Here is a 25,185-nt window from a genome sequence, read left to right on the forward strand (position 1 = left end):
GCAGGGGATTCTGTGCCAGCAAAACTATGCAAGCATTTTTAACTCAGTTTGTTTCCTTTATATCAATTAATGCAGTCTGGAGCCTAGGCCAGTGAAGACTGGAGGCTAGGTGCCAACATGATCTGGCTTGGAAGAGCATTGTTCTAAAAAAATTTTTCTGCATTGGTGGACTTTTAATTTCTCTATTTTCTAAGGCATGAAGAAGCTGGTCCGAGTACAATTGTGCCTGAAATGGCACTGTAAGCAAACTTTTCACTGTACTCATTTGAGTACATATGGTCATAAAGCCACAGTAAAGCTATAAACTCTAATATGAAAGTAAACTGACTTAAGTTTCAAGTAACATACTTCATAATCAATGAATTAATTCTGCAAGCAAATTTATTTTTGCTGTATAGGCAGATGGAGCAGTCAAGTGACACACTCTAAGACTTAACCAAGGCTAATACCAAAATTATTTTTTGGTGTTATTTGTTGAGGCTTGAAAGTTGGCAAGGGCACTAGGAGAACATTCTGTTCTTTTTTGTGTGCTGCCTTAGAATTATTACAGACAGGCAGGAATGCATTTCATTTGTCCAGAGAGAATGCCTCTAACAATACAGAAAACTTTCAACATTACACTGAAATATAATACAAGAGCACATTTTCAAATCTGCAGTTGAGCCATGCCGTAAATCTTACTGATTCCACAGGCAGAATGCTGCCAATTAATGCAAATTGATATGTAGCAGTTTAAAGTCTATGTAATATTCATCTTTTTGTAATACTTTAATGACCATTGTGAAACAGTGTGAGCCAACGTAAGTTTCTGCAATCAGTTATGTACTAACAATTCAAGATGATGTTTCTACATTTATCACAAGGGCAGCAGTTTGGCAAAGCCAGAACAAAAGCACAAGGTGAAATCAAACTGTGAACGCTAAGAGATAGCAGGAACTGCAGATGCTGGAGAATCTGAGAAAACAAAGTGTACAGCAGGATGACCATAGCAGTTCTGAAAAAGGGTCTAGGCCCGAAACATCAGCTTTCCTGCTCCTCTGATGCTGCTTGGCCTGCTGTGTCCATCCAGCTCTACACCTTGTTAACTGTGAACTGTTAAGTGTGAGAGCTGGTACAGGAAACAAAAGAATCCTACCAAAAAGAATTCCATATAACAATTTCCATCTCTGTAGCCTACTTAAATAATTAGGGTTTAAGTCCATAATGCATTGTTCCCCCATTCTATCAGATGTTAACTCAGGCAAGATGAACAAAGCCTTTAAAATTGTAAGTTCATGAAAAGCAGCAGTGGTGAATTGCTGTGGAAGTGGGGCTCATCATTAACATTTATCCAATTTTTAAAAATATGCACTCAGGAGAAACAACGAAGGTGAAAAATCTTGATTTATGACTCAAGTGCTGCAGGTAAGAGATTCATTTCCTAGCAATATCTGGGTACATACACCACGTTCCACACAGCAAATAAACACTGCTCTTTGTTTAATACCTTCTTTGTTCCATTTTTCAATATTTTTGAATTCTACTTTAAATTTTAAAACAATATCTAAATGAAGAACAGATTCTGAGAAACTGCTATTTGGGAATTTGTTGTATTTTTTAAAATTAAACTTCTTTCTTCCAGACACAGTATGCAATCTATTACTGGTAGATTTTAAGAAAAATTAATATAAATTAGGAGCAATCAACTCCCAGGCTGTAGGTAGAAATGTTAGAATTTTCACCTTTTTCTTCCAAAAGCTGCATACTACCCTATCTCCTCCCACAATCCCAGTAACTCCAGCTGTTGATCTTGAGATTTTCTCTCTCTCATTTCTCCTGATCACCGTAACAATCATTTTTCACGCCTCACCACATACTTCAGCATTCATATTTCCTGTCCATTTCCTCCTCACCACCAACACCAAACAGGTGCCAGTCAAGCTTAAGATAACAAAGTGTGGAGCTGGAAGAAGCTGGATCAGAGATGAAGGGTCTCGGCCCGAAACGTCAGCTTTTGTGCTCCTGAGATGCTGCTTGGCCTGCTGCGTTCATCCAGCTCCACACTTTGTTACCTTGGACTCTCCAGCATCTGCAGTTCCCATTATCTCTCACCAGTCAAGCTTTCTGCTCTTCCACCATAAATGCTTAGATTTCCCTTCCTCATTCAGTCTCTGCCACTCCCTCTTACCCAATTCTGCTCACCAGCTTTTTTTTTCATTCCCTGCCATTTACTATTCTTAGATTCCCAAACCCTTGCTCCTCCATAGCTCTCATCACTGGTTATCAATGTTTTTGATCCAGGTGTTTCCACACTTTACGGTGGGATCTCTCAGCTCTATTTGAGTTCCTTCAACCACTTTAATGATATTCAATATGATAACAAGGTAGGAGATGCCCTGTAGCAGCACTGTTGAGGGAAGTTAAGAAGCCATGTGAGGGTCTTGCTCATATTTTTGTTCCCTTGCAGTACTAGATCTGTCTTAATAGCTGGCATGCTACTCCAAAGAAACAAGCCAAGTTCTTTTCATGTCCTTTCTCAAGTGGCTAATTAATGCAACATGTAATGTGTAGATTTACATTCTGTAGAACAATCTAAAGAAAAGTTGTTGTCACAGTAACAGGAAAGACACTGTTTTATTCACAGCAGTCTCTGTATGAGGGTTAAAAATTTCTGTCCTTTACTATCATTATAGTTTGCATGAGTATTTTTCAGCATGACTTCACAGTGGCCTTTAAACTGCAATTAGGCTTAGATTTGCACAATTGATCTTCAATATATAAAGCTCGTGATCTTCTAGTTAATGTTGAAGAATTTTACAGTGGGACAGAATGCTTTCATTTGCACATGCAAACAGCTATATTCAGGGTTAACACTGTTTTGCACTTACCATTGGTCTCGCCTTTATGAGCCCATTGCTATTTTTTGCAGAACCACCAATATTTTTGATGAATTATTGGCTACTCTTTTCCCCCTCCTAGTCAGTGACCCAGGAGGTCTGACATCACCTGTAGTGACAGAAACTGGGAAGTGGTACACCTGCTCCCATCAAAATATCAATTGACACTATGCTAATTTTAAACCTGGCTGCTCTGCCAGTCGATATGATAAACCAGCAACTTTATGACAACTGCTGACACCACAAGGAGTCTAGGTGAGAAGTGAATATGCCTCCTGGACTTGGGTACTTCTGTGCATTTTGGTCAGGCAAGGATTGGACAGCCCAGTGAAGTAGGATAGTAAGAACTGCAGATGCTGGAGAATCTGAGATAACAAGGTGTACAGCTGAATGAACACAGCAGGCCAAGCAGCATCAGAGGAGGTGACGTTTCGGGCTTAGGCTCTTTGTCAGAAATCAGGTGACAGGGATATCAGCAGGCTTTCAGAGGTCAAGGCCACACCAAAATTACACCCTCCCCACCTTCTCATTAGTGTTTAGCCCAGGCATTGAAAGCTGGCAAGTTTTCTTCTGCCTCTCTGGCCACATGTACTATATTAGGAGGCAGAACAAAACCTTTAAGTGGCCATTATCTATCGAAAGGGCCTCAATGGGCTGAACATTGGCTGGAGCTCCTCAAGTTTTACTCACCTTCTTTGTAATATAGAACACAGGGAAAGATTCTTTGCGTAGGCCACCCACTATTTCTACATGACTGACTCCCACCTGCCTTTAAGCATAGGGGATTGGCATAAAGGGTCAATATTTCAACTCAAGTATGACTTTTCTCCAACAAAGACCCGAAAGGTTAACTTTGTTTTCTCTCCAGAGACTGACAGATCTGCTGAGTATTTCCAGCACGTAACATTTTTATTTCAGATTTCCAACATTTAAAGCAACTTGTTTTATTCAAATTTGGCTATCACCTTTGGATTAATTCCACCAGGTCCCAGTTAGACCTTTAAATGGATCACTTTACCGCAGCCAGCAGGGTAATGATCAGTACCAAATGGATACTCTACATTCAGCATCACAACAGTCCTTGCTTCATATCCATTTTAATCAATTTTTGTCTGGCTCTCCTGTGTTAAAAGGAACTTGCAATGGCTGTGGATTAAAATCAAAGGAATAAAAGAGATTGAAAAGGAAACACTGGTTAAAATGATGAAACATAAAAAACAGAAGCAGGAGTAGGGCTTTCAGCCTTTCAAGCCTGCTCCACCATTCATTATGATCATGTTTGATAATCCAACTCAACAGCCTCGTCCCATAATTGCCCATAATCCCCTACCCCAATGCTACATTCACCTCCTTCTTGAAACTATACAGTACTTTGATCTCTGAGATAATGGGAACTGCAGATGCTGGAGAATTCCAAGATAATAAAATGTGAGGCTGGATGAACACAGCAGGCCAAGCAGCATCTCAGGAGCACAAAAGCTGACGTTTCGGGCCTAGACCCTTCATCAGAGAGGGTACTTTGGTCTCTACTGTGTTCTGTGAGAGCAAATTCCACAGGCTTACCATTTCTAGGTGATGAAATTTCTCATCTCAGTCCTAATTGCTCTGACAGCAGTTAATAGTCAACCACATTACTGTGGGTCTAGAGTAACATATAGACCAGACTACGTGAGGATGACAGTTTCCTTTGCTGTATGACATCAGTGAACCAGATGAGTTGCCCCTGGTTTTGGGGTCCTTTCCTGCATCTACTCCATCTAATCCTACTGGAATTAGAAATCTTCAACAAATATAACCGTAATCAATTCAACCTCTCCTCATACGTTAATCCTGCCATCCCAAGTACCTGTCTGGTGAACTTTCACTGCATTCCCTCTGTAGCAAGCGCATTCTTCCTCAGATAAGGCGCCAAAACGGCACACATTTCATGTGTGTTCTTAGCAAGATGCTGTACAATTACAGTAAGACATTCCTGCTCCTGTACATAAATCCTCTCTATGAAGGACAATATATCATTTGCCTTCTTGACCACCTGTTACACCAGAATAAAAACAGAGGTTGCTGGAAAAGCTCAGCAGGTCTGTCAGCATCCGTGTAGAAAAACTCAGAGTTAACATTTCAGGTCTGCTGACCTTTCCACAGACCCGAAACGTTAACTCTGATTTTTCTTCTTCACCGATGCTGCCAGACCACCTGACCTTTTCCAGCAACCTCTGGTTTTGTTCCTGATTTACAGCATCTGCAATTCTTTTGGTTATGTTGCACATGAATGCTCATCTTCAGTGATTGGTGCACAAGGAAATACAGGTCTCACTGCAATTCCCTCCTCCCAATTTACAGCCTGTCAGATAGTAATTCATCTTTCTTTGCCACCGAAGTGAATAACCTCACATTTATCCACATTACACTGCATGCGCTGTACACGAGAGGTGCTGGCCTCGTGGTATTATCGCTACACTATTAACCCCAAGACACAGGTAATGTTCTGGGGACCTGGGCTCAAATGCCACAACAGCAGATGGTGATGTTTCTGTTCAATTTTAAACAAAGAATCAGGAAATAAGTGTCTAATGATGACCATGAAATTATTGTTGTTTGTCGGAGAAAAAAACCACCTGGTTCACTAATGTCCTTCAGGGAAGGAAACTATTATTTTCAAATATTCTGGCCAATATGTGACTCTGGACCCACAACAATGTGGTTGTCTGTGAACTGCCCTCGGAGCAATTAGGCCTGGGCAATAAATGATGGCCTAACCAGCAATGCCTACATCCTATGGGCAAACAAAAAAAAACTAATTTAACTCATCCAAATCACACTGAAGCATCTCACCCTTCCACCCAGCTTTGTTCATCATCAAATCTGGATATATTACATTCAGTTCCCTCATCTAAATCAGTAATTTATTTTGTGAATAGCTGGAGACAGCACAGCATGTATCCTAGTATGGAAGTTCATGCGATTATTTTTTCGCTATTGCTATTTCTTCTATTAATCTTTAGCAACCTATCAATTATAAAGTAAAGTTTTATTCAAAATACATCCTGTAATAATTTCAAAGCTCAAGCCAATTAACATATGAAACAAAGTGATTTAATACAACAAAAAAAACTTATTTACAGAGTACATTTCGAAGTCTTTACATGATGTGATCCCCAATTCAACCGAATACAAAATTATCTGAGCCCTCCTAAAAATCAACACTAACAAATAGGTCAGACAGTAGGAACAGTATTGGAAAATGAATGCTATTTGAAAATTCCTTGGGATACATCCAGCTCAATCCTGCATCTACACGAATTTCACAAATCTACATTTCCTACATTACAAACTGTAATAAACAAAGTAGTACGTCTATGGCTATGAAAAATGTTGGGGTACCCTATGATTATGAAAGACAATAAATGCAAGATAACAAAGTGTGGAGCTGGATGAACACAGCAGGCCAAGCAGCATCTCAGGAGCACAAAAGCTGACGTTTCGGGCCTAGACCCTTCATCAGTTCCCATTATCACTGATACAATAAATGCAAGTCTTTTCTTTAATTTTATTCAAGATTATGTTGCAGATATGGCCATGCATCCTTAGTGCACTTGCCTGTTAAGTTACTAAAGCCAAAGGTCATAAACTTCAAAGTTGGATGCCCAAGTGCATACCATATCAGCAATCCTCAGCTGGTAAGCATTGTCTCTATGTTACCATGGGAAGTTTGACTAGGGAAGTTACTTAGGCATAATGTCTGTTGCATAATTCATAGGATGTTTGCAGGATGCCTTTTTGGAACAGCTTGTGATGGAGCCCACAAGGGAGCAGGCTATTCTGGACTAGTGCTATGTAATGAGCCAGACTTTATAAAAGACCTTAAAGTAAGGGAACACTTAGGAGGCAGTGATCATAATATGGTAGAGTTCAGTCTGCAGTTTAAAAGAGAGAAGGCAAAATCGGATGTAATGGTGTTACAGTTAAATAAAGGTAATTACAGGGGCATGAGAGGGGAATTGACGAAAATTGACTGGAAGCAGAGCCTAGTGGGGAAGACAGTAGACCAAAGATGGCAGGAGTTTCTCGGTGTAATTGAGGACACAGTTCAGAGGCTCATCCCAAAGAAAAGAAAGATTATCCGGGGTGGCATTAGACAGCCATGGCTGACAAAGTCAGGTAATATATCAAAGAAAAAGAGACAGCCTATAAAGTGGCCAAGAGCACTGGGAAATCAGAAGATTGGGAAGGCTACAAAAACAAACAGAGGATAACAAAGAGAGCAATAAGGAAGGAGAATATCAAATATGAAGGTAGGCTAGCTAGTAATATTAGAAATGATAGAAAAAGCTTCTTTCAATACATAAGAAACAAACGAGAGGCAAAAGTAGATATTGGGCCGCTCCAAATTAATGCTGGAAGGCTAATGATTGGAGATAAGGAAATAGCTGAAGAACTTAATAAGTACTTTGCGTCAGTCTTCACAGTGGAAGACATGAGTAGTATGCCAACAATTAGGGAGAGCCAGGGGACAGAGTTGAGTACGGTAGGCATTACAAAAGAGAAAGTGCTAGAAAAGCTAAAAGGTCTAAAAATTGATAAATCTCCTGGCCCCGATGGGCTACATCCTAGAGTTCCGAGGGAGGTGGCTGAGGAAATAGCGGAGACTTTGGTCGTGATCTTTCACAAGTCACTGGAGTCAGGGAAAATCCCAGATGATTGGAAAATTGCTGTTGTAACCCCCTTGTTTAAGTAAGGATCAAGGCAAAAGATGGAAAATTATAGGCCGATTAGCCTAACCTCGGTAGTTGGTAAAATTCTAGAATCCATTGTCAAGGATGAGATTTCTAAATTCCTGGAAGTGCAGGGTCAGATTAAAACAAGTCAGCATGGTTTTAGTAAGGGGAGGTCAAGCCTGACAAACCTGTTAGAATTCTTTGAAGAGGTAACAAGTATGTTAGACCAGGGAAACCCAGTGGATGCTATCTGTCTAGCCTTCCAAAAGGCCTTTGATAAGGTGCCTCACAGGAGGCTGCTGAGCAAGGTGAGGGCCCATGGTGTTCGAGGTGAGCTACTGGCTTGGATTGAGGATTGGCTGTCTGACAGAAGGCAGAGGGTTGGGATAAAAGGCTCTTTTTCGGAATGGTAACCGGTGACGAGTGGTGTCCTGCAGGGTTCAGTGTTGGGGCCGCAGCTGTTCACCTTATATGTTAACGATCTGGATGAAGGGACTGGGGGCATTCTGGCGAAGTTCGCCGATGATACAAAGATAGGTGGACAGGCAGGTAGTACTGAGGAGGTGGGGAAGCTGCAGAAAGATTTAGACAGTTTAGGACAGTGGTCCAGGAAATGGCTGATGAAATTCAATGTGAGTAAATGTGAGGTTTTGCACTTTGGAAAAAAGAATACAGGCATGGACTATTTTCTAAACGGTGAGAAAATTCGCAAAGCAGAAGTACAAAGGGGTCTAGGAGTGTTGGTCCAGGATTCTCTAAAGGTTAACTTGCAGGTAGAGCCCGTAATTAAGAAAGTGAATGTAATGTTGTCGTTTATCTCAAGAGGGTTGGAATATAAAAGCAGCGATGTGCTTCTGAGGCTTTATAAGGCTTTAGTTAGGCCCCGTTTAGAATACTGTGTCCAATTCTGGGCCCCACACCTCAGGAAGGACATACTAGCCCTGGAGCGTGTCCAGCGGAGATTTACACGGATGATCCCTGGAACGGTAGGTTTAACATATGGTGAATGGCTAAGGATCCTGGGATTGTACTCATGAGAGTTTAGAAGGTTGAGGGGAGATCTAATAGAAACTTACAAGATAATGTATGGTTTAGAAGGGGTGGATGCTAGGAAGTTGTTTCCGTTAGGCGGGGAGACTAGGACCCATGGGCACAGCCTTAAAATTAGAGGGGGTAAATTTAAAACTGAAATAAGACGACATTTCTTCAGCCAGAGAGTGGTGGGCTTGTGGAATTCATTGCCGCGGAGTGCAGTGGAGGCCGGGACGTTGGATGCCTTCAAGGCAGAGATCGACAAATTCTTGATTTCAGAAGGAATCAAGGGCTACGGGGAGAGTGCAGGGAAGTGGAGTTGAAATGCCCATCAGCCATGATTTAAATGGCGGAGTGGACTTGATGGGCCGAATGACCTTACTTCCACTCCTATGTCTTATGGTTTTATATCAACCATTACAGGATTAGATTGAACTATGATACCTACTCCATTAAAATAATACATAAGAGCAACATATCTCAGTTTGAGGACGAGAAACTGGAGTCTCACACTAGCATCCTGGAGTTAAACAATAGTATTTACATAAGCGTGAGGGCAGATTTGGCCCTTGTAGACTAGGCAGCAAGTCTAAAAGACAGGACAGCAGATGACAGTGGCAAATGTTTAAGGAGATATTTAATTCCTCACTACTAAAATATATTCCAGGAAGGAGGAAAGATTGTAAGTGGAGGAGAAACATTTGTGGTGAAGCAAGGAAGTCAAAGATAACAAAACTAAAACTAAGGTATACCACATTGCAAGGTCGAGTTCATTGGAAAGATTAAGGCTGGAAAATTAAGAAACTTTTAAAGATCAAAGTATTATTAAAAAATGAATAAAGCAAAGAAAATTAGCACAAAATGTTAAAACAGAGAGCAAAATCTGTTATAAGCATATAAAAGGGAAGAGAGTAGCTAAAGTGGAAGTTGGCCCAAAGAAGGGCGAGACCAGGGAGTTAATATTAGAGAACACAGAAGTGGGGGAGGCACTAAATCAATATTTTGCCTCAGTTTTCACAGTGGAGGACAATAGTAAAATCCTAATAATGCAACGGTGATAGAACGTGAGGAGCTTAGAACAGTCATCATCACTAGGAAAGAAGTACTGAGCGAACTTTTGTGATTGAAGGCAGACAAGCCCCAGAGCCTGACAGCCCACATCCTTAAGTCTTACATGAAGTGGCAGCAGAGATAGTGAATCAACTGGTATGTTCCAAAATTCCCTGGACATGGTAAAGATTCCAGTGTATTGGAGAGTGTTAATTTTAACACTGCTACACAAAAAGGGAGAGAGGCATAGTTAGACAAGTATAGTTCAGTTACTTTAATATCATTGTTGTGAAATAGTTAGCGTTCATTATTAAGGAAGTAATAATAAGACATTTGGAAAAGTCAGAGTATATCCATTGGAGTCAGCATGGTTTTACAAAAAGTGTTTGACTAAATCACTAGAAATCTCTGAAGATGTAACTAGTAAAGTGGATAATGAAGATCCTGCAGATGTAGTAGATCCGGACTCTCAGAAGGCATTTGATAAAGATACCACACAAATGTTAATACATTAGCTGAGATCACATTGGGTTGGAGTAACTTATTGGCTCTGACAGAGGAGTGGCTAACCAACAGAAAGCAGAGAATCAAGATAAATGGGTCTATTTTCTGGTTAGCAATATGTAACCAGTGGGGAGCCACAGCATTGGCCCTCCCAACTATTTACAATCTACATAAATGACTTGGATACAGGGATAGAATGTAATACAGCCAAATTTGTAGACGCTGCTAAAATATGTGGGAAAGTAAATCGCAAGAAAGAAATATGAAATATGAAGTTTACAGTCAAAGGACCAAAATTTGGCAAATGGAGTTTAATGTATAAAAGTGTGAGGGTCTCAATTTTGATCAGAAGAACAAAAAAGGGCAACTTGTAATCTAAATGGAAAGAAATTTCAGTGTGCTTCAGTGCAGAGAAATCTGGATGCTCCCACAAGCGATTCTCAGAAAATTAGAGTGCAGGTACAACAGATAATAAGGAAGAAAAATGGAATTTTAGCAGTTCGTGCTCAAGGATTAGAGTATAAAAGTAGAGAACAGTTACTCCAACTGTACAACGCATTAATAAGACTGCACCTGAAGTACCACGTACAGTTTTGATCCCCTTACCTGAGGGGTTATAGTTGTATTGGAGGCAGTTCAGAGGAAATTCATTGGATTGATTCCAGAAGTGAGGGATTTGCCTGATGAATATAGATTGAGCAGTTTAGGCCAATGCAATCTACAGTTTGAAGAATGTGAGGCGGTTTAATTGAGGTACAGAAGATGCTAAAGGGAACTCACAAAGAGAACGTAGTGAGGATATTTTCTCCTGTGGGGTAATCTAGAACAAGAGGTCAAAGTTTTAGGCCAGGAGGTAGCTGATTTAAAAGAGAGGAGAAATAATTTCCCTCAATAAGTTGTGAATCTTTGGAATGCATTACCTCAGAGTGTGGCGATGCCAGGATATTGAGTAAATTTAAGGAGGAGATAGATAGATTTCTAATTAGTAATGGGTTAAAGGTTATGGGGAGTGGGCAGGAAAATGGAGCTAAGGCCAGGACAAAATCATAATCGTATTCAATGGTGGAGTAGGCTTGAGGGGCTGAATTGCCAACTCCTGCTGCTAGTTCTTATGTTATTTCTCATTCCATGCAATCACCTGCAAACTTTGTCTTCAGATAATTATCCAATTCTCTTTGGAGGCTCAATTGTATCGGTCTTCATGTTTTCAGTAGTCCAATCCAATTCATAACCATTCACCGAATTTTAAAAAAAGCTTTTCCTCATGTCACGATTGTTATTTTGCCAAACTACTTAAATGTAGCCAACATGAACTCAGTACACTATTTTCATCACAGTTCACAGTACTTTCATGCTTTGCAAAACCCAGAAATCCAGACATTATAAAAACCAAAAGAACTGCAGATCCTGTAAATCAGGAACAAAAACCGAAGTTGCTGGAAAAGCTCAACAGATCTGGCAACATCTGTGAAGAAAAAAATATCAGAGTTAACATTTCAGGTCCAATGACTCTTCCTCAGAACTGGAGTTCTGAGGGAGAGTCATCAGACTCAAAACGTTTACTCTGATTTTTACCAACCTGGACATTATGCTCTGTACATCCTAGTATATAGCATTAAAATTTATATCAACATCAAGACACCAAAGAACAAAGAAAATTACAGCACAGGAACAGGCCCTTCGGCCCTCCAAGCCTGCGCCAATCAAGATCCTCTGTCTAACCTGTCATCTATTTTCTAAGGGTCTGTGTCCATTTGATCCCTGCCCATCTGTGTACCTGTCCAAATATATCTTAAAAGACGCTAACATGTCTGCGTCTACCACCTCCACTGGCAACGCATTCCAGGCACCCACCACCCTCTGTGCAAAGAACTTTCCACGCATATCTCCCTTAAACATTCCTCCTCTCACTTTGAACTCATGACCCCTAGTAATTGAGTCCCCCACTCTGGGGAAAAAGCTTCTTGCTATCCATCCTGTCTATAACCCTCATGTTTTTCTAGACTAGATGCCAGGGAGCGGTATGCCATCAAGGAGTTAACGGAACTGAAAGTTTGTGCAGAAAAGTATTTTTTAAAATTTATTCCACATTTAATGTGTGCAATGTAAGAGGCCAAATGTGTATTTAAACGGTCGCTATCATGTAGAAAATATTTTGGTCAATTCACAGAATGGCTTGCAGTATTCTATGGAACCAATAGGTGGCAGAAATAGCTGATGATCATTGTACATCTGACAGTAGAAGCTTCTTTCCAATACACCTCCATTTTGTTAGCGACAAGTGTAACAATTTCTTTGATTAAAAAGCAACACTTGAGAATATCCTGAGAGAGATGAGAGAAGCAAAAGGTCCACACTTACCAAGTTCTAAGGCAAAATCATATTCATCAAGGAGGCTAAAACCAAACTTGCCCCAAAAGAACTAACTGTGATAGATGGAAACATTAGATGGAGACTTTTAAGATTAACCTGAGAAAATTAGGAAACTTACAAGTCAACAAAAAAATTATTACAGAAAAAGATTACATTACTTATTTTAGATCCCCTTGCACAATTCAGACAGACAAGGTCCAAGGTTCTGATGAGTTTGTTCTCAGTTTTAGCTTAAGTGCAGTTACCCCAACTGATATCAGAGGAAAGAAGAATCATCCAAGGGGTACTGTACAACTACTTCAGTGGAAAGTGCAAGAGTGAGTATTAGATAAAAATATGATCACGTTCACCTCCAATCCCAGCTACTTCATCAATACTCCACTGACAAACATCATTTAACATGAGGAATTGCCACTTGGGCACTGTATTGAATGCCCTCATAGCCACCATCAAGAAAGGGCAGTCATTTTCACGATAAAACGAAACATTTAGAGAGTTACAGAGTTGCGCAGCATAGAAACAGGCCCTTTAGTCCAACCTTTAATCCATGTCGACCAGATATCCTAAATTAATCTAGTCCCATTTGTCAACACTGGCCCATATCCCTCCAAACCCTTCCTGTTCACGTACCTATCCAGTTGCCTTTTACATGTTATTACGGTACCAGTCTCCACACTTCCCCTGGCAGTTCATTCCATACATGCTCCACCTTCTATGGGAAGCAGTTGCTCCTTAGGTCTCTTTTAATCTTTTCCTTCTCACCTTAAACCTATACACAGTAATTTTGGACTCCCCTACCCGAGGAAAAAGAACTTGGCCATTCACCTATCCATGCCACTCATGATTTTACAAACCTCTACTGCCCCTCAGCCTCCAACACTCCAGGGAAAACAACCCTCAACTATCCAGTCTCTCCCTATAGCTCAAACCCTCCAATCCTGGTAACATCCTTGTAAACTTTTTCTGCACACTTTCAAGATTAACAACATCCTTCCTATGGCAGGGAGGCCAGAACTGAACTTAGTATTCCAAAGATGGCCTAACCAATGTCCTGCAGAGCCTCTACCACTACATGACCTCCCAACTCCTTTACTCAATGCACTGACCAATAAAGGCAAGCATACCAAACGCCTTCTTCACTATTCTGTCCACCTGCAGCTCTACTTTCAAGGAACTGCGAATCTGCAACCCAAGGTCTCTTTGCTCGGCAACACTCCCAGGACCTTACATTAAGTGTATGTGCCTGCCTGACTTGTCTTTCCAAAATTTAACACCTCTCATTTATCTAAATTACCCTCCATCTGCCACTCCTTGCCCACTGGCCCATCTGATCAAGGTCCCGATATACTCCAAGATTACCTTCTTCACTGTCCATTGCACCACCAATTTTAGTGATTTTTGCAAACTTACTAAGCAATCCTCCTGTATTCACATTGAAATCGAACATGTAAATGACAAAAAGCAGTGGACTCAGCATTGATCCTTGCTGCATATCATTGGTCATAGGCCTCCAGTCCAAAAGCCAACACTCCACCACCATCCTCTGACTCCTACCTTCTAGCCAATTTTGTATCAAATTGGCCAGCTCTCCCTGGATACCCTGAGATCTAACTTCACTAAACAGTCTACCATGCGCAACCTTGTCGATCACCTTGCTGAAGTCCACCACTCTGCCTTCAATCTTCTTTGTCATTTTTCAAAAAACTCAGTAAAGTTAGTGAGACACAATTTCCCACGCAAAGCTACGTTGACCATCCCTAATCAATCCTTGCCTTTCCAAATACATGTGAATTCTGTTCCTCAGGATCCTCTCCAACAACTTACCTATCACTGGCATCAGGCTCACCAGTCTATAGTTCCCTGGCTTTTCCTTACCACCTTTCTTAAATAATGGCCACATTAGCCATCCTCCAGTCTTCCAGCACTTCACCTGCAGCTGTCTATGATACAAGTATCTCAGCAAGGGGCCCAGCAATCACTACCTTAGCTTCCCACAAAGTTCTAGGATACACCTGATCAGGTCCTAGGTATTTATCCACCTCTATGCGTTTTAAGACATCCGGCACCACATCCTCTGTAATATGGGCATTTTTCAAGATATCACTATTTATTTCTCCAAGTTCTATAGCTTCCATTGCCTCTCCACAGTAAATACTTACACAAAATACTCATTTAGTCTATCACCAATCTTCTGCAGTTCCACACATATATGGCCCTATTCTCTCTCTACTTAATCTTTTCATTATTCTATTTGTAGGATCTCTTTGGATTCTCCTTATCCTTATTTGCCAAAGCTATCTCATGCTTCCTTTTTACCCTCCTGATTTCCCTTGAGTATACTCTTACTGCCCTTCCAGTCACAGCAATTTGCTCGATCCCAGCTACCTAGACCTACCATATGCCTCCTTCTTTTTCTTGACCAGAGCCTCAATTTCTTTACTCATCGTATCATGCTGAAAAGACACATTTTATTTTCTGCCTTTCCATCACCCTCAAAAAATTAGGTGCAGTTACCTTTGATGAATTACAGTAATTTGGATACATTACTTGCAAGTTTTGGCATGATCGTCATAGAGACATACACTACAGAAATGTACATCCAAAGACGTCATAGAGTTTTCCTTTATAGAGTAATAGAAACACGGGGTGGCACGGTGGCTCAGTGGTTAGCACTGCAGCCTCACAGCGCCAGGGACCCGGGTTCGAATCCAGCCTTGGGTAACAATCCGTGCAGAGTTTGCACATTCTCCTCGTGTCTGCGTGGGTTTCCTCCGGGTGCTTCGGTTTCCTCCCACAGTCCAAAGATGTGCAGGTTAGGTGGATCGGCCATGCTAATTTGCCCGTAGTGTTCAGGGGTCTGTGGGTTATAGGGGGATGGGTCTGGGTGGGAAGCTCGAAAGGGGGGGGGTGTGGACTTGTTGGGCTGAAGGGCCTGTTTCCACACTGTAGGGAATCTAAACTAATCTAATCTAATCATATCATAAGCAAGGAAACAAACCCTTCAGTTCAAACTCATCCATGCCGACCAAGTTTCCTAAACTGCCTCTCTTGATTTAGCGAAGCATGCTCAAACTGTAACATTTTCCTCCTTGATTTCAAGTCCTTCCATGGTCTCAACCTCTCTTAACTCAGTAATCTTTTATAGTCTACAACCCTCGGAGATATCTGAGCACATTTAATTACAACCTGTTCCTATCATGAATTTAATCTACTACTGGTTGCTGTGCCTTCAGCTCCCCAGGATCCAATTTCTGAAATTCCTGCTCCCAAACCTCCCTCTCCTCCATTTAAAATCTACCATTTAATCAAACATCTGATCATCTGTTCTATTATAACTTTATATGGCTCAATGCCAAATGTTTTCTAACACTCCACTGAAGCACTTTGGAGCATTTTACTGGAACAAATGATTGTAAATGTAAGTTGTTTCCCCTCTTGTTTTTTTTTTCCACTGTTTTCTCACAAACCAAACATGGTTGCCAAAATTCCATGTTCTACAGCAGGTCTGATACCCTGACCATTCATCAAGTGACATTCTGAGCAGTAGGAATGTTACAAATTTCAAGACTCAGATATGTACTTCCTTGAACTCAGCTTTAAGATTTACTTGCGTATTAGATTTTACGGTTTCAATAATTAAGACTGCAGGCAAGTACTTAAGTGAATTATATTATATTATAATAAATTGTAAAATACAACCTTTCCTTTTGTGTACTGGATACTTTAATCACTTCTATCATCCAGGAATGTGGGTTTATAAACATGCATGTAACAAGACATGCATGTAGAACAATTGACATTTTTTAAAAAACTAATAAGAAATATGAGTGCTTATAAAATAATGTCCCACTAAGATTCCATCATTTCAGATTGCTCTAAAATAAAACATTACATAAACATTGTCCTGTGATATTTTTACCCTAATTCATTTCATAAGCTAGATTCGCTGAACTATCAAGGGCAAGCGGTAATATTCAGCGATATCTGACATTTCAGAAGAATAGGTAGAAAGTAAAAGGAGATGGGGTAACTGTTAATAAAAAATAAAAGGACTGTAGCAGTGAGAGAGAACCTTGGCTCAGAATACTAGATGTACAACCAACTCAGGTAGTGATATGAATTAGCAAAGAAAATTAATCCATGGTGATGAGCAATTTATGGATCCCCTAACTATCACTGCATTGCTGGGCAAAGTATAGATTAAGAAATAACAGGGTTTGTGAAAAGTACAATAGACATGGATGATTTTAATCTTTATAAAAATGGGATAATCAAATTGGCAAAAGTAGCTTCATAGATGAGTTCATATAGCATATTTGAGATGTTGTAGATCAAACAGGGAACAGGCCCATTTAGATCTAGTAATGTATAATGAGTTGGCATTAATTATCTCATAGTGAAGTACAATTTAGGAACCCATGATCATAACATGTAGTTTTTCGCAAACTATTTGAGGGTGACAAATGTGAGTAAGAAACCAATACTTTGAACTTAAATAAAAACATTTGTAAAGCTGCAAAGCCAAGGCTGGTTAAAGTGTACTGGATTAAAAGGTGGATCAATAGTAAAATTATGACATTTAAAAAATGTTTCATAACCCTCAGCAAAAATATATTTCATTGAAAAAGAAACATTCTATATTAGAGGGACGAAAAACATACATGGCTAACAATGAAGTTAAAGATGGAATAAAATTAAAAGAAAAGAGATGAAGTGATTCATACAACATTAGTGTCTAGTCAGAGATCGGAAAAAATCTTAGATAGCAGTAAAGAGTTTGGAAAAAACAATATAAAATATAAACGGAAGTAAAAGGCATGAAATATAAAAGGCAGAGAGAGTAGGAGTTTCTCCCAAGATATAAAAAGAGTGCAGCTACAATACGCAATAGTTCCTCAGAGATTCCGAATAAGTATTTTGCATCTGTCTTCACAGTACTAGGCACCAAAGCCATCCTGGTCATAATCCCAAGAAATGGGCCGCAAAGATAGTGATACGTGGGTTGCATTCTTCCAAAATTCCCTAGATTCTGAAAAGCTCCCATAAGATTTGTTAACAGCAAATTACCTTGCTCAAGAAAAGAGGGAGACAGAAAGCAGGGAACTATAAGGAAGATTTTCTAACATCTGTCGCTGGGAAAATGCCAGAATCCTTTATTAAGGAAGTAGCAGCAGGGTACTTAGAAAATCATAATAATGTCAAGTTCAGTCAAAATGACTTTACAAAAGGCTGATTGCATTTAACCAATTGTTAATCATGAGAGCTGTTTGAGGATGTAACATACAGGTGAATAAAGGGGTAGATGTAATGTACTGAATTTTCAGAAAGCATTCAATAAGGTGCCACATAAAAGGCTGGTAAACAAGACAAGACAACATTAGGGGCAATATTCTGGCATGGATAGCATTGGCCAGTTAATAGGAAGTGGAAAGTCAGGATAAATGGATAATTTTCAGGTTGCTAAACTATAACAAGCAGAATGCCACAGGAATCAACACTGGGTTCCAAACAATTTAAAATCTAATGACTTGCATGCTAAGAATCAAAGTGTATTATAGTCCAATTTGCCAAAGATACTAAGAGGTCAGAAAACTTGTGAAAAGGACGCTAAAAAGGGGATTTAGATTTGGTTACAAAAATCACTAACAGCGCGTGCCTTGAACACTGACAAGAATTTCACTTGGCAGAAATATACCCAGTTATAGAAGTTTGAGTTTATCTCTTCAAGTAGCATAATTATATCCCCTTCCTCTGCAAATCCAGTGGAGTAATTAAGCAGTTGAGGCAATCAATTTCCCAACCTGGAGAAGCTATTTATATTTCGGCTCATATTTAGTAAACTGATGGGATTTTCTGAATTATCACTGAATTTTAAATATCAAATTTAAATAGGTATTGAAGAAATTTTGATTCATTTTCTCAATCTTCCGGGTGTCAAAATATGACTGATATACTGAACTTTTTATAATTAAAAAATTTAGAATCATGTTATTAGTAGAAAATGTAAACTGAAGCACAGGATAAGTGCCACTTGTAATCAGAAATGATAACATGACTTGCATTTGATTGAAATTGGGTGCTTCAGACAGATAAACAATTGCGTCAAAGCCTTTGAAAATATTTTACAACACTAACCTTCATATCCTCGAGAAGGGCATAAGGATCTTCTATCCCTTCAGGGACACATTTTTTATTCTCTGGCAAGGACTCTAGTTTTTCCACAAGTGCTTTTAACCCCTTCAACTCAAATTCTGTAAGGTGAATCCATTTATTAGACCCTTCAGAAGCTGGTTGAGATGGGTCAGGAGATCCACTTGGTGTTTTTGGACAGTCTGTCAGCATCGGTGACTTGGTGCTGTCATCTGAATCATTGGATAAAGTCCGCTTTAAACATTTTGTCATTTTCTGTGTCTTTCCAGAGCTTTCATTCTCTTCTGAATGTGCACTGTTAGGAGAAGGTGAGTCATCGCCAAATGCTTTTGTGCTTTGAAGGCTCATTCTATCTCTCGTGTCATCTTTCTCTTCCTTGATTCGCACATCAGAAGATTCTTCATCCATATCTAGTCGGGAATCTGATGATGGACTCTCTGTATTCGGTTTCTTCTCTGTATCTGAAAATATTTAAAAACTTAAATGTAATATGCCAAACATTAATCAAGAAAAATGTTTTGTTAACTAGTGGATAACGTTAATACGTGATTACACTGAAAACAGGGACAAGCCCAATGTATTGTAACAATAGGTACAAGACAACCATCTGAATGCAAAATTGGAATTCACCAGCAAGTGGCCAGCAACAACAAGTGTCTATTTTTCTTTTTGCTAGGAAGGAGCATAGAGCCCAATCATTGTGCTGCCAGGTTATGGTCTGTTGAAGTGTGCAATGACATGAGGACATGCTGCCATCTCCATACTGGAAAAATCCACTGCAATGTAAGAGCACTATACACGGTTTAGAGATTACATATCAGTAGAACTGCACATAATAATTTTAAACATATAATTCCAAAGATTAAAACAGCCTTCTTGTAGGAGTGATTTTTTTGATACATTATTAATAGAATGCTGCGAATTTCTCTCTTCAAAACACCCACTTGACTCCAGAGAGAATAATAATAATGGAATTCTTTTCAAGGCAGTACGAGCATAAAGCTTTCCAGTAATAAGAATCAACTTCATCATCAACAATACCTAAATACTGGCTTAATATTTTTTCAAAGCACTTTTACACAAGAATGAGAAATGTCAATTGCACGATTGTTTTAGCAAATTACTTTTAAGCATTGAGCACAGTAAATTAAAGTTTTAGAGGGTTTCACACTGAACCCAGTCTTGCAGTTCCTAACTTGAGGTCATGAGAGAGAAACAAAAAACAGGAACCTGAACTGATTTTTGCCTTTCTCTTCCACGGATTGATTTCTGCCAGAGTTTATCAGGAATTTAGTATTGATTAGCTAGCGTTAACTTGCTGCCCCAAACCCTGTTTGTTACAATCAAATAAAGAAAACTTAATTCTTTAAAGCATTGCAAAACAGACTGCTCTGAAAATGGAGACTGCGCTGCTGAAGAATAACAAATTTACTCTTTCGTCCAAACATTGAGGCACTCTTTCCAGGAGTCAATTGGGTCAATCAGAATTTGGGGTGCAAACCTGTCACTCTGAACATCAGCCTACACTGTACCATTGATGGTATAAAGCAGCAACACTTCAGCTGCTAGTAAAATGAGGCTAGCAAAGAGATATCATCAGGAAGGTCTTAAAAGGCCAGAGGAATTCCGGAGGCCACAAAGAGAAGCAAAACACTAAGACAGAACGTGGTGCACTGTCACAGAAATTTGTGGTGACCTCGCAGGAATTGTTTTATGCTGTTTTTGGAAGCAAGAAAGAGAAGCAGAAAAAAGCACAATAAAGAATTAAATGTAATATAGCCTGCTCAGCCACACAGGTGTAAACACATAATTGCAAATACATTGCAAATTATTTTTCACAGTGATCAACAAGGGAGATTTACTCAGCCCACTCCTGCACACCCATGGCAGCAAGGCAAAATGTCCAACAATGGGCGACACTCCGTTCCTGTCTACCCCACTTAAAAACTGGGCGGTTTTAGCAGCTGTGCACGAAGAGCAAACAGCATTGAAAAATAAACCATCTTATCCTCAGGAAGAAAAAGCCATCGCTAAATGGCAAGTGGTCTGATTAGTAATTGGAATAATGTTGCTCATGGTCAGGTCAGGGAATAAACAATTATTAATCTGCAAATTTCTTTGGTTCTAGTTTCTCTATTAATTTTACTCGTTATTTTTAGCCCGTGCCTTCTTACGGCTGACTCCATTCCGAGATATAATTCAGTGGTAACAGTCATGCTTATCCAGCTCACCATGTTTAATGTGTGAGACTTAACAGTACATTAGGGAGGTTATTCACCTGCAAAGGCATCACTGACTCATCCAATTTGATCCACACTCAGTTTAAAGAAACTAAATTATCAGTTGGAGCTACTGACAATCAGATGAGAGCATGAACACTGGCTTATTATCCCCATCCTTACTCATTTGTTACACTATCCCCACTGCTACCAAAGTTGAGGGGGTTGTGGTTTCGGACAAATCTGTTGGACGATAACAGTGTCATGTAACTTCTGACGCGCTCTCATCTCAGTCTTCTTTTCTGTAAGGAGAAAAGTCCTAACCTCTTTGATCTATCCTCCTAGCTGAAGTTTCTCATCATAGGAACCAATCTTGTAAATCACTTGTGCAATTGCATTGTGCATTCTTTACTATAATGTTATGCCTACAATTATGCACCATATTCCAGCTGAGTTCTAACAAGTGTCTCTACAAATTCAATATCTTACACATGTTCTCTATGCTGCCGTTAATAAAACTGACAATACTATTTATTGGTCTCTGCCACTTTCGATGATCTATGTACGTATTCATCTAGATCCCTTTTCTCCTGCCTACCCTTTAGAATTGCGCCCCCATTTTGTATTGCCTCTGTGTTCTTCCTACCAAAGTGCATCACCTTGCATTTCTCTGCATTGGAGCTCATTTGCCACCCATCTGCCCTCTACACCAACTCATATTTCAACTTTCACATTTTAGTCCTCAATTTACAATTCTTCCAAGTTTTGTGTAATCTATAGAATTGATTCCTATTCACCAAGATCCAAATAATTAATATTGTATCAAGAAAGGCAAGGATCCAAATAAGGAACATCTTCCTCAGTTCAAAATATCTGTTGATCACTATTCATCGTTTTTATATCACTCAGCTAACTTTTTATTCACATTGCCACTGTCCCCCTTAACCTAAAACTTTTTCACAAGTCTGTTGTGAGGCACTGTATCCAATGCCTTCTGGAAATCTACATGCTCTACATTGTAATCATTGTCCTCAACAACACTTCCTGTTACCTCTTCAAAAAAAACTCCTTCCACTTTAGAAATCCATTCTCACTCTTCCTAATCAATCTGCCTTATTCCATGTAACTTCTGATTCAGTCATGAACAATTAGTCCTTAGAGAAGGTTACCAAACAGGTAGATGAGACTAAACCGGTTGATGTGGTGTATATGGATTTCAGCAAGGCGTTCGATAAGGTTCCCCACAGTAGGCTATTGTACAAAGTGCAGAGGAATGGGATTGTGGGAGATATAGCAGTTTGGATCGGAAATTGGCTTGCTGAAAGAAGACAGAGGGTGGTAGTTGGTGGGAAATGTTCATCCTGGAGACCAGTTACTAGTGGTGTACCACAAGGGTCAGTGTTGGGTCCACTGCTGTTTGTCATTTTTATAAATGACCTGGATGAGGGTGTAGAAGGATGGGTTAGTAAATTTGCAGACGACACTAAGGTCGGTGAAGTTGTGGATAGTGACAAAGGATGCTGTAGGTTGCAGAGAGACATAGATAAGCTGCAGAGCTGGGCTGAGAGGTGGCAAATGGAGTTTAATGCGGACAAGTGTGAGGTGATGCACTTTGGTAGGAGTAACCGAAAGGCAAAGTACTGGGCTAATAGTAAGATTCTTAGTAGTGTAGATGAGCAGAGAGATCTCAGTGTCCATGTACACAGATCCTTGAAAGTTGCCACCCAGGTTGACAGGGCTGTTAAGAAGGCATACAGCGTTTTAGCTTCTATTAATAGAGGGATCGAGTTCCGGAACCAAGAGGTTATGGTGAAGCTGTACAAAACTCTGGTGCAGCCGCACTTGGAGTGTTGTGTACAGTTCTGGTCACCGCATTATAAGAAGGATGTGGAAGCTTTGGAAAGGGTGCAGAGGAGAATTACTAGGATGTTGCCTGGTATGGAGGGAAGGTCTTACGAGGAAAGGCTGAGGGACTTGAGGCTGTTTTCATTAGAGAAAAGAAGGTTGAGAGGTGACTTAATTGAAACATATATAAAATAATCAGAGGGTCAGATAGGGTGGATAGGGAGAGCCTTTTTCCTAGGATGGTGACGGCGAGCACGAGGGGACGTAGCTTTAAATTGAGGGGTGAAAGATATAGGACAGATGTCAGAGGTAGTATCTTTACTCAGAATAGTAAGGGAATGGAACGCTTTGCCTGCAACGGTAGTAGATTCACCAACTTTAGGTATATTTAAGTCGTCATTGGATAAGCATATGGATGTACATGGAATAGTGTAGGATAGATGGGCTTGAGATCGGTATGACAGGTCAGCACAACATCGAGGGCCGAAGGGCCTGTACTGTGCTGTTATGTTCTATGTTAATTGACTTCGTACATATAAGGGGCTTTGCCAGTTTAAATGATCCAACTATTACATGATAAGTTAGTTGGGTCATTAGGGAGCCAGTTAATTACTTCCCTACCATCAAACTATTTTTAGACTGCTGAATGTGTATATTTTATGGAATTTGCTAGTGGCCTTTTACCTGTCTGCAAATATTTATGGAATAAATAACTTGAAATGCTTCATGTGAACACACTTACTACTGCCGGTAACTTACCAATTAACATTGATTCCCTCTGGTATTGTTTGGTGAGATGAGACCTTTTCGTCAAACAGAACACATATCTTTCCAGGACATACCAGCACATTTCATAGTAGAAAGGATAGCGGAACTTGGCATTAACCTGAAAAACAAGGATTATTTATATCGCATGTAGCTGCTGGAAATGAAGAACTGGCAAATAAACTCAAATGTGCGAGCACAGCAGAGAGTCACACCTATGGTCATTGTGTAGGTTGATCACATAGGGATGATAAAAGCAACAATCTAATTATTGCTTGAGCGCACATTTATTTCAGAAAATATTTACAGAAATTTTGCATGAAATTCATGTAGCTTAACAAGCATTTCATATCCATGATTTTTGTTCAATCAGGCCATCAGTTCTGTGAAACACACTGTTTAACATCAGTCTGCAGTTTATATGAGGCAGTGTACTTGAGCATTTCAGTTTTGTACCTCTGCTTGAATTGCTTCAACAATACAAACATCAGTTTACAAAGGTTGCAATCATCAGGTTTTTAATAAGTTAGCAAAGCGGATTAATGGATATTAAAGTCATTAAAATTCAAGAGACTATTAAGTCATATTGGGCTGCTAAGTAGTAGGGACATGTCTCACTTATTGTAAACAGTCACATTTCAGAAAGCCATTTCCTTAACAGTGAACCCTAGTTCACCCTTTCAACACCAAAATGACATTGCTTCTGGTCAAGTGACATTAAAGACATCAGTACATAAGAGATAGTGGGAACTGCTGATGCTGGAGAGATGGATGAACACAGCAAGCCAAGCAGTATCAGAGCAGCAGGAAAGCTGACATTTTGGGTCTGGACCCTGCTTCAGAAATGGGGAAGGGGATTCTGAAATAAATAGGGAGACAGGGGAGGCAGATGGGAGGCGGATAAAGGAACAGATAGGTGGAGAGGAGCCAGACAGGTCAAAGAGGTGGGGATGGAGCCAATAAAGGTGAGTGTAGGTGGGGAGGTAGGGTGAGGATAGGTCAGTCCAGGGAGGATAGACAGGTCAAGGAGGCAGGATGAGGCTGGTAGGTAAGAGGTGGGGTTAGGGCTGGAGGTGGAAGGAGTGGATGGACAGGTTAGGGAGGCGGGAACAAGCTGGGCTGGTTTTGGGATGCGGTCGGGGAGGGGAGATTTTGAAGCTTGTGAAGTCCACATGGATACCATAGGATATCCCACTGATGCAAAGTTCCTTATTAAAAAGGGTTTTCCCTATTGCTGAATATATTTCACCGTGCACCTTCGATCCTCTTTAATGCAGATACTATCCTGTTCTGACGGCATTGAAGCTTCTTTCCAGTTGTGATGGCCTATCCCTCTTTTCAGTTCTTTCAGCATGAAAATTTTACACAAACCATCAACAAACTTTACAAAAAACTGTCCTGCACTTCTGATACAAGATCTTCTGCACTAAAAACCTGATTCTGAACTGAAACCTGATCCTTCTGAACCGAAAACCAGTAATAGCCGCTGGCCTGCTTTTATAAAAGTTTAACTTTGTAAACATTTCATCAATTAACTTCATAGGCATCCTACTAGGTACTTCTCTTAAATTACATGCTTCTACAGAAATGATGCCTTTCGTTCATTATTTCAAATTACTTTGACCTCATAATAAAAATTACCTTGACAGAACTGAA

At 40.0% G+C, this 25,185-nt stretch overlaps 1 protein-coding gene across 18 annotated transcripts in view; it reads right to left on the reverse strand.

The window, feature by feature from the left end:
- LOC125464024 (lysine-specific demethylase 2B-like) overlaps positions 1-25,185 on the reverse strand; it is a 216,739-nt gene that overhangs the window by 67,568 nt on the left and 123,986 nt on the right. For all 18 annotated transcript variants that reach the window (XM_059655045.1, XM_059655036.1, XM_059655041.1 and 15 more), the window contains 2 exons: positions 23,524-23,650; positions 18,686-19,161 (listed from right to left, as the gene is read on the reverse strand). In XM_059655045.1, coding sequence (XP_059511028.1) covers positions 18,686-19,161; positions 23,524-23,650 — 603 coding nt within the window. The remainder of the gene's footprint in view (positions 1-18,685; positions 19,162-23,523; positions 23,651-25,185) is intronic.

The sequence above is a fragment of the Stegostoma tigrinum genome, chromosome 26 (assembly GCF_030684315.1).
Source record: "Stegostoma tigrinum isolate sSteTig4 chromosome 26, sSteTig4.hap1, whole genome shotgun sequence".
Classification (NCBI taxonomy): domain Eukaryota; kingdom Metazoa; phylum Chordata; class Chondrichthyes; order Orectolobiformes; family Stegostomatidae; genus Stegostoma; species Stegostoma tigrinum.